General features: G+C 53.5%; 2 protein-coding genes across 5 annotated transcripts in view; both read left to right on the forward strand.

The window, feature by feature from the left end:
• The window catches only part of SEZ6L2 (seizure related 6 homolog like 2), a 29,226-nt gene extending 23,229 nt beyond the window's left edge, over positions 1 to 5,997 (forward strand). For 2 of the 4 annotated variants that reach the window (XM_032155714.2, XM_058440903.1), the window contains 6 exons: positions 3,420 to 3,611; positions 3,718 to 3,909; positions 4,414 to 4,452; positions 4,630 to 4,747; positions 4,873 to 4,969; positions 5,428 to 5,997. In XM_032155714.2, the coding sequence (XP_032011605.1) occupies positions 3,420 to 3,611; positions 3,718 to 3,909; positions 4,414 to 4,452; positions 4,630 to 4,747; positions 4,873 to 4,969; positions 5,428 to 5,457 (668 nt within the window). In that variant the 3' untranslated portion in view covers positions 5,458 to 5,997. The remainder of the gene's footprint in view (positions 1 to 3,419; positions 3,612 to 3,717; positions 3,910 to 4,413; positions 4,453 to 4,629; positions 4,748 to 4,872; positions 4,970 to 5,427) is intronic. The other 2 variants (XM_032155715.2, XM_058440904.1) reach the window with 2 other exon arrangements.
• Positions 5,998 to 9,061: 3,064 nt separating this feature from the next.
• On the forward strand, positions 9,062 to 9,513 carry LOC131383822 (putative uncharacterized protein encoded by LINC00269; the record flags this gene model as incomplete). Its single annotated transcript, XM_058440905.1, has 1 exon — positions 9,062 to 9,513. A coding segment is annotated over one exon (315 nt), but the record flags the coding sequence as incomplete, so codon positions are not given.

Genomic DNA, 9,513 nt, shown 5'->3' on the forward strand with positions numbered 1-9,513 from the left:
CCGGCCCCGCTCGCGTCCCCTCGGCCCTGCCCCCAGCCTGTCCTGTCCCGGCCCCCGTGCTTTCTGGGTTCCATCCCTTCGCTCGGGGTCCTTCCTGGATCTTCTTCAAGGCCTGCCCCTATGCCCTTTAGCTCTCACTCCTCCGCCCGGTTCCCCGAAACTGTCGCCTCTGGGTCTCCCTCTCATCTTCTCCGGGCTGCATCCCTCTTTCTTGCACCGACCTGGGCTCGGTTCCTGTTTCCTCTTCTCATGGCCCCGCCCCGTCCCCTCCTGACCCCTCCTCTGCGGCGTCTGAGTTTGGCCCCTAAAAGGGCTCCGACCAGATTCCCACTGGGCTCCCCGCGTCCACACTTGGCTCCACCTTCCTGCTCTACGCCCCGCCCCAATCCCGCAGTCCTCTCAGTTGAAATTGTAGAGAGCCACTTTGCTAGGACCAAGGCTTGTCAGAGCACTTGGTTTATTTGAATGCCATCATTGAAGCCCCGTGCTGGGTTGGGGTTAGGAGAAGGGGGTTCAAGCCACTCCATACTCTTACGGAGCTCGCAGTCTGGGAGGGATACGCAGGGTGGTGATCACTGGGTGACTTTGGGCGAGGCACTTAGCATCTCTGAGCCTTGGTTTCCCCATCGGCGGAGTAGGACTCAGGTTGTGAAGCGCAGATGGAAAGTTCACAGGGCGCATGCTGCCCTGGGCGTGGCGAAGGGCTGTGGGGAGAGCAGTGGGCTAATTTTCTCAGGGCTGGGGCAGGAGATTTCACAGAGGAGGTGACATTTTAAGGAGCGGGGAGTGTGTATCTTTTAGAAGAGCAGAAAGGGCCAGGTGCGGTGGATCACCTGAGGTCAGGAGTTCGAGGGCCAGGTGCGGTGGCTCACGCTTGTAATCCCAGCACTTTGGGAGGCCGAGGCGGGCGGATCACGAGGTCAGGAGATCGAGACCACGGTGAAACCCCGTCTCTACTAACAAATACAAAAAATTAGCCGGGCGTGGTGGCGGGCGCCTGTAGTCCCAGCTACTCGGAGAGGCTGAGACAGAAGAATGGCGTGAACCCGGGAGACGGAGCTTGCAGTGAGCCGAGATTGCGCCACTGCACTCCAGCCTGGGCGATAGAGTGAGACTCCGTCTCAAAAAAAAAAATAATAATAATAATAATAATAAGGAGTTCGAGACCAGCCTGGCCAACATGGCAAAACCCCGTCTCTACTAAAATTAAAAAACTACCTGGGTGTGGTGGCATACGCCTGTAATCCCAGCTACTCAGGAGGCTGAGGAAGGAGAATCGCTTGAACCTGGGAGGTGGAGGTTGAAGTAAGCTGAGATTGTGCCATTGCATTCCACCCTGCGCCACGGGAGTGATACTCCATCTCAAAAAAAAAGAAAAGAAAAAGAAAAAGAAAATTGAAGAGCAGAAAGGAATGGCAGCTGGTTACTTTCTCCAAATTTTGGGAAGCCATCCCCAAGGATGTGGGGCTGTAGTTCCATGTGGCATCTTGAAGCAATGGTGGGACCAAGGGGAGAAGCTTCAGGTAGCCAGATTTGGGCTGGACACAGCTCCCCACCCCTGGAAGGATTCACAGGATATCAGGCCTGGATGGGGCTGAGAGTTCGGCTGGCCCCGCTGCCTCGGGCTCAGGAGGAACCTGCCCAAGGCAGCAGATTGAGCCTGAAGGTGTGCCAGGACCCACATCTCTGAGTCCCTGTCCAGTGCTCCATGGCTGTGACCCTGGGCAGATTCCCGCTCTGCCACTCCCTGGCTGAGTGACCATGGGCCAAGTCCTTTGACCGCCCTGAGCCCTGGGCTCCAAGGGAGATGACAGTGACATTGGCCTCTCAGGATAATCAGGATTAAATATTATGTTTGTGCCAGGTGTGGTGGCTCACATCTGAAATTGCAGTGCTTTGGAAGGCCAAGGTGGGAGGATCACTTGAGCCCAGGAGATTGAGAACAGCCTGGGCAAGATAGTGAGACCCTGTCTCTACAAATAATAAAAAATATAGCCAGGCATGGTGGTATATGCTGTGGTCCCAGTTACTCAGGAGGCTAAGGTGCGAGAATTGCTTAAGCCCAGGAGTTTGAGGCTGCAGTGAACCGTGATCTCACCACTGCACTCCAGCTTGAGTGACAGAGCAAGTTCTCATCTCCAAAACAAAGAATTATATTTGGGGCCAGCCGTGGTGGCTCACACCTGTAATCCCAGCACTGTGGGAGGCTGAGGTGGGTGGATCACCTGAGGTCAGGAGTTCGAGACCAGCCTGGCCAACATGGCAAAACCCTGTCTATACTAAAAATACAAAAATTAGCTGGGTGTGGTAGCGAATGCCTGTAATCGCAGCTACTCGGGAGGCTGAGGCAGGAGAATCTCTTGAGTCCAGAAGGCAGAGGTTGCAGTGAGCCGAGATGCGCCACTGCACTCTAGCCTGGGTGACAGAGCGAGACTCCCATCTGAAACACACACACACACACACACACACACACACACACACACACACACACAGAAGCGAGACTCCCATCTCAAACACACACACACACACACACACACACCACACACACACACAGAATTATATTTGTAAAACATTTAGCAGGGTACGTAGCTCAGGCTTATATACAAGAAATGGCTATGATTATGATTCGTTCACAACAGGGTTGTAAACTCAAACGCCTGAAGGCAGGCAGTGTATGGCTATGATTATGATTCCTTCACAACAGGGTTGTAAACTCAAACGCCTGAAGGCAGATAGTGTATGTTAGTGAACTGGGCTGGGCATAATGAGAATACTGGGGACAGGAGAGCTGGGCCCCCTCTAAAGAGGGCAGCTGCTGTTCCACAGATGACAAGCCATGTTGGGCTCACCCTGCTGGGATTTGGCTGGGTATGCTCTGGTATGGTGGTTAAATATTTTGAATTTTACCCCAGGATAGGGGCTTGGGGTTTCCCCAAGCAAACTGTTTTTTAAATGAAGCCTGAAATATAACATACATTGAATTTTGAAAAAAAATAAGCCTGTCATTCTGGTCTGAAAATAAATGCACTGCATTTTAAGTTTTTCCTATTCATGCTCTCTTCCTTCTGAGGAATTGGTGGGAAGTGCGTGTGTGTGCAGAGGTGTTCAGAGGAAACGGCCTGAGGCTCAGGCCTCTCCTAGCCCTAGGCTTCCGAGAGATTTTCTTTTATTTTTTTCGACTGGGTCTCACTCTGTCACCCAGGCTGGAGTGCAGTAGCGCGGTCACCATTCACTGCAGACTCGACCTGCTGGGTTCGAGCAATCATCCCGCCTCCAACTCCTGAGTAGCTGGGACCACAGGAGTGCGCCACCACTCCTGGCTAATTTTTCAATTTTTTGTAGAGATGGGGTCTCTCTGTGTTGCCCAGGCTGATCTTTGAAGGCCCTCGCTCCCCCTGACCTTGTTCTTCTGCCACCAGTCATGACTTGTGCTGACCCTGGCGAGATTGCCAATGGGCACCGCACCGCCTCGGATGCTGGCTTCCCCGTTGGCTCCCATGTCCAGTACCGCTGCCTGCCAGGGTACAGCCTCGAGGGGGCAGCCATGCTCACCTGCTACAGCCGGGACACAGGCACACCCAAGTGGAGCGATAGGGTCCCCAAATGCGCCTGTGAGTCTGGGGCACACCCTGGGAGGGTGGCTGGGTAGCCCTGGGAGAGCCCGTCTGTCCCGTGCGCAGTAGTGCAGCTGGCACATGACTGGCATGCTCCCCGCAGTGAAGTACGAGCCGTGCCTGAACCCGGGGGTTCCCGAGAATGGCTACCAGACGCTGTACAAGCACCACTACCAGGCGGGCGAGTCTCTGCGCTTCTTCTGCTATGAGGGCTTTGAGCTTATCGGCGAGGTCACCATCACCTGTGTGCCCGGCCACCCCTCCCAGTGGACCAGCCAGCCCCCACTCTGCAAAGGTGCCTGGCCAGACAGGGCAGGAGGGGCACACCAGTGTCCGGGAAGTGACAGGGCTGGGAGAGTCAGGTAGCACATTTGAGACCAATGGGCGACCCCACAGAGCTCCCGGTTCTCCTCCTGTGGCCTCGCGTCCTCATGGGTGTGTCCAGAAGCCCTGGGTCATGTGAGGTCATGGGATTGGCTCAGGGGTGTAGTAGAGGGGGCCTTGGCTTGGAAGTCCCTTGCTCTCTCTGAATAGGCCTCAGTTTCCCTATCTCTGACAAGCTCTAGTTTGGCTCAGACTGTCCAGGAACCCTGACTTTGTAGGGGTCTGGAGAAAGAGGACAAAGGCCCTGTGCTGGTCACTCCTCTCTCTTCCCCACCAAGGGAGAGAGAAAGTTGAGGCTGAGCAGAGGGCAGAGAGAACCAGGCTGTCCAGCCCAGCCCCACCGGGCTCCCGGCCCCTCCCAGCCTCCTCCCCTCCCTGGCTCAGACCCCATCCCCTCCCCCTCCTCTCCCTGCAGTTGCCTATGAGGAGCTCCTGGACAACCGAAAACTGGAAGGTCAGTGAGAGCACAGGTGGAGACCCAGGCTGGCCAGGTCGGGAGGGCAAGGCAGAGGCCGGGCAGGAGGCCAGGCCTTGGAGGGCTGAAGCCCAGGGTTTGAGGCCCAGGGCAGGAGGCTGGGAGAGCCCAGGACCAGGCCCAGCCACAGCTCACCGGCCTCTCCTCCTCCTGTAGTGACCCAGACCACAGATCCATCACGGCAGCTGGAAGGGGGGAACCTGGCCCTGGCCATCCTGCTGCCTCTAGGCTTGGTCATTGTCCTCGGCAGTGGCGTTTACATATACTACACCAAGTAAGTAGCCTGCTTGGGGACTGCCGGCCGGGGCAGACGTCTTGCAGGCCTGGCACTGGAGCCTGGGTCAGGGGAGCTCAGGGGCTCACCTGTTGATAAGCTCCTCTGTCCTCTCCCTTTCCCAGGCTTCAGGGAAAGTCCCTTTTTGGCTTCTCGGGCTCCCACTCCTACAGCCCCATCACCGTGGAGTCGGACTTCAGCAACCCGCTCTATGAAGCTGGGGTAAGCACCTCCCCTGCCCCTGAAGAGCCACCACTTGGCTCTCCCAGGACTCCATAACCTTCTCACAAGGTCTCTGGAATCTCTGTCTTGGGAATTTCAAACTCAGCTGCCCCCAGAGGCCATGTCAATGAGCACAGCAAGCCATGTGTAGACAATAGAGAGCGGTGAGGACTGTGGCTAAGTGGAGCACTTGTGCCCCATCTCAAGAATATGGCTCTACCCCATACTCGAAACTGAGGCACAATTGGCAGATCTTCCAATTATTCAAGACAAGCCAGAAATTCAGATTCTTGTGTCATTTTGCGACACTGTAGGATGAACCAAACACATTCACTGGCCCCCCAGCTCCCAGTGGTCAATGTTACTTTAAAACCCAGGATCATTGCCCCTCCTCCCATTTGGCTGCCTCTTCCACCCCTATCAGACCCCAACAACTGACCTGATCTGTCTGTCTTCAGGATACGCGGGAGTATGAAGTTTCCATCTGAACCGCAAGACTACAGCTGCAGGACCCAGGACGCCTCTCCCCTCCTCATTTGGGCAGAGGGAAGTATGGGACCCGGTCTCTGCCCCCTGGCTGCCCTCCTCCCTGGCTGTGTAAATAGTCTCCCCATCCCACGAGGGGGCTTTGATGGCCCTGGCGATCCTACAGTAAATAAACCAGCATCCTGCCGCCCAAAGCCGCCTCTTCTCGGTTGCCAAACGAGGGGCCTGCCCCCTACCCTACTGGCTTTTGGATTCTAGGAGGGGAACTCTGCCTCCCTGAATATCTTGCAGCCCCTCCTGCCCAGGGCACCCCTCAAGGACTGCCCCTGATAGCTCTACTGTTCCCTTGGCCACGAAGGCACCCCCCTCCCAGATGCCCTGGCCCTAGGCTTGACTCCAGCCAGGAGGGTCAGAAGAAGGACGAAGGGGAGAGCTGGGACAAGACCTTGCCCCCTTCCTGCCATCTCCCCAACCCACAGTCTCTCTACCTTTGCTTCTGAATTCTTGTTTTTGAGCAATAAACAGAAAATCACCACTTGTAATTGGGCCGATGGGGTGTGGGGAGGTGGTCACCAAGCACTGGACCACTTCTCTGGAGAGAGGGCTGGGGAAAGGGGAACAATTTGGAAAAAAAAAAAAAAAAAAAGGAAATGCGAAAGTGGGCAGAGGGCAGTGTCCGGGGACCTGGCCTGAGGTCAAAAAGCCTGGCTTTAGGCTCAGCCTCTGTGAAGCCCTCCCTGCGACCAGCCTCACTCCAGGACGCAGTGACCTCTCCACCAGGCCTTGCTTGACCTTGCGGGCCTCTTCCAGCTGGAAGAAAACTGACAGGAGCCACCTGTCTTCTCTCACTGCTGGGCAGGAGGCAAACAGCTTTCAATTTCTTTCTTTTTAGAGACAGGGCCTGGCTCTGCCGGCCAGGCTAGAGTGCAGTGGTGTCATCACAGCTCACTCCAATCTCAAACTCCTAGGTTCAAGGGATCCTCCCGCCTCAGCGTCCTGAGTAGCTGGGACTACAGGTGCAAGCCACGGTGCCTGCCTAATTTTTAAATTTTTTGAAGAAATGAGATCTTGTTATGTTGCCCAGGCTGGTCTCGAACACCTGGCCTCAAGCAATCCTCCTTCCTCGACTTCCCAAAGTTCTGGGATTACAGGCATGAGCCACCAAGCCTGGCTTTTCAATTTGTCTTATGACCAGTTTGCCTAAAATTCAGCCCCCTTTGGAGAATTTTTGTATCCATTCAAGTACACCATTTCTTCCCCCCACCCCAATCTTTTTAGTATTTTAGGCGTATCTGCTGTGACCCATCCACCAATTTGAACTTGTTTTATATCCTTGGGGGTGTCCTTTTTCACTTTTTTTTTTTTTTCACTCTTGTCACCCAGGCTGGAGTGCAATGGCGTGATCTTGGCTTACTGCAACCTCCACCTCCTGGGTTCAAGCCATTCTCCTGCCTCAGCCTCTCGAGTAGCTGGGACTACAGGCACCCATGCCTGGCTAATTTTTGTATTTTTAGTAGAGACTGGGTCTTGCCATGTTGGCCAGGCTGGTCTCGAACTCCTGACCTCAGGTGATCCGCCTGCCTGGGCCTCCCAAAATGCTGGGATTACAGGTGTGAGCCACCTTGCCTGGCCTAATTAAAATTTTATATTTAAGCTGGGCGCAGTGGCTCACACCTTTAATCCCAGCACTTTGGGAGGCCGAGGCTGGCAGATTATGAGGTCAGGAGATCAAGACCATCCTGGCTAACACGGTGAAACCCCGTCTCTACTAAAAATACAAAAAATTAGCCGGGCGTAGTGGTGGGCGCCTGTAATCCCAGCTACTCAGGAGGCTGAGGCAGGAGACTGGCGTGAACCCAGGAGGTGGAGCTGGCAGTGAGCCGAGATTGCGCCACTGCACTCCAGCCTGGGCGACAGAGCGAGACTCTGTCTCAAAAAAAATAAATAAATAAAAATAAAATAAAGTAAAATAAAAATTTATATTTAAATGCAATTAAACATTTTTAGGATACTTGAAAGGATGCTGAAATATTCAGAAAGGGGTGGACTTTTAGAATGTGAGGCAAACTGATCTCAATAATAGCAAGCATTTTGTATGCATTATGTTGTTTTTTTGTCTTTTTTTTTTTTTTTTTTTTGCGACTGAGTCTTACTGTGTCACCCAGGCTGGAGTGTAGTGGTGCAATCTCAGCTCATTGCAACCTCTGCCTACTGGGTTCAAGTGATTCTCCTGCCTCAGCCTCTCAAGTAACTGGGATCACAGGAGCCTTCCACCACACCCGGTTAATTTATTTTATTAGAAACAGGACACGCCTGTAATCCCAGCACTTTGGGAGGCCGAGGCGGGCGGATCACGAGGTCAGGAGATCGAGACCACGGTGAAACCCCATCTCTACTAAAAATACAAAAAAAAAAAAATTAGCCGGGCGTGGTGGCGGGCGCCTGTAGTCCCAGCTACTCGGAGAGGCTGAGGCAGGAGAATGGCGTGAACCCGGGAGGCGGAGCTTGCAGTGAGCCGAGATTGCGCCACTGCACTCCAGCCTGGGCGACAGAGCGAGACTCCGTCTCAAAAAAAAAAAAAAAAAAAAAAAGAAACAGGAGTTCACTATGTTGGCTAGGCTGGTCTCAAACTCCTGACCTTAAGTGATCCGCCCGCCTCAGCCTCCCAAAGTGCTAGGATTACAGGCGTGAGTCACCACGCCCGGCCTATGTTTTTTTTTCTTTAGAGACGGTGTCTCTGTAGTGTAGGCTGGAGTACAGTGGCACCATCATAGTTCACTGCAGCCTCAACCTCCTGGGCCCAAGTGATCCTCCAGCCTTAGCCTCCTGAGCAGCTGGGACTACAGGTGTGCTCCACCACACCTGGCTAACTTGTTTACCTTTTTAGAGGTGGCGGTTCACTCTGTTACCCAAACTGGTCTTGAACTCCTGTCCTCAAGTGATCCTCCTGCCATACTGTCCGGTGTGTCTCTGGGATTACAGGCATGAGCCACCATGCCTGACTCAATTATGTCTTTTAACTCTCTAAAGGACCCTATGGGACAGGGATCATTTATTAATCCATTTTTTTTCAGATAAGGAAACTAAGGCTCAGAGATGAGAATTGACTTCCACAGGAGGCTCCAATAAATGGCCAAACTTTGTGCAGTTTGCATTTAGCAATGCAAATGCTAAAAATGCTAAAATGAATTTAGCATTTGCATTGCTGAATGCAAACTGCGCAGCAAAGCCTACTGCACTGCTTTCTGGCTAGTAATGGGTGTGATATGTTCTCACAGCCATGAAGCCCAAAGCTCAGAGGGGCAAGGCCATAGCTCAGTGTCCCCATCCCCAACGGTGGTGGCAGAGGTGGCTCCTCAGAAGGAAGAGGAGTCCTGCCAGATGCCACAGACCTAGACCTTAAGGTGCTGGAGTGTGGCCAGGAGGCTGGATTTGGACCCATGAGCTCATCTGTGTCAACAGGCCAGGTGCGGTGGTTCACACCAGTAATCCCAGCACTTTGGGAAGCCAAGGCAGGAGGATCATTTGAGGCCAGGAGTTCAAGACTAGTCTGGGCAACACAGTGAGACCTTGTATCCACAAAAAAAAGATTTTTTGAGAAGGAGTCTCGATCTGTCGCCCAGGCTGGAGTGCAGTGGTGCAATCTCAGCTCACTGTGACCTCCGCCTCCCAGGTTCAAGTGATTCTCCTGCCACAGCCTCCAGAGTAGCTGGGACTACAGGCACGTGCCACCATGCCCGGCTAATTTTTTGTATTTTTAGTACAGACAGGGTCTCACCGTGTTGGCCAGGATGGTCTCGATCTCCTCACCTCATGATCTGTGCTGGGATTACAGGCGTGAGCCACCACACCCGGCCACAAATTTTTTTTTTAAAAACTAAACACTCCAATCATATGCCCACATCCAGCACCCACATCTAGAAAAAAAAATAAAAGCCCCCCTGTCCCGCTTCTCTACCCCAGAGAAACCACACATGAGCAGGGCACACCCTGTCTCTTTATTAAAGCGCTTTCATTCCTGGTGGTGTCCTTGCTCGCTGAGGCTGGAGGGTCCTGTG

Source organism: Hylobates moloch, unplaced genomic scaffold, assembly GCF_009828535.3.
Source record: "Hylobates moloch isolate HMO894 unplaced genomic scaffold, HMol_V3 SCAFFOLD_6, whole genome shotgun sequence".
In the NCBI taxonomy this organism is placed as follows: Eukaryota; Metazoa; Chordata; class Mammalia; order Primates; family Hylobatidae; genus Hylobates; species Hylobates moloch.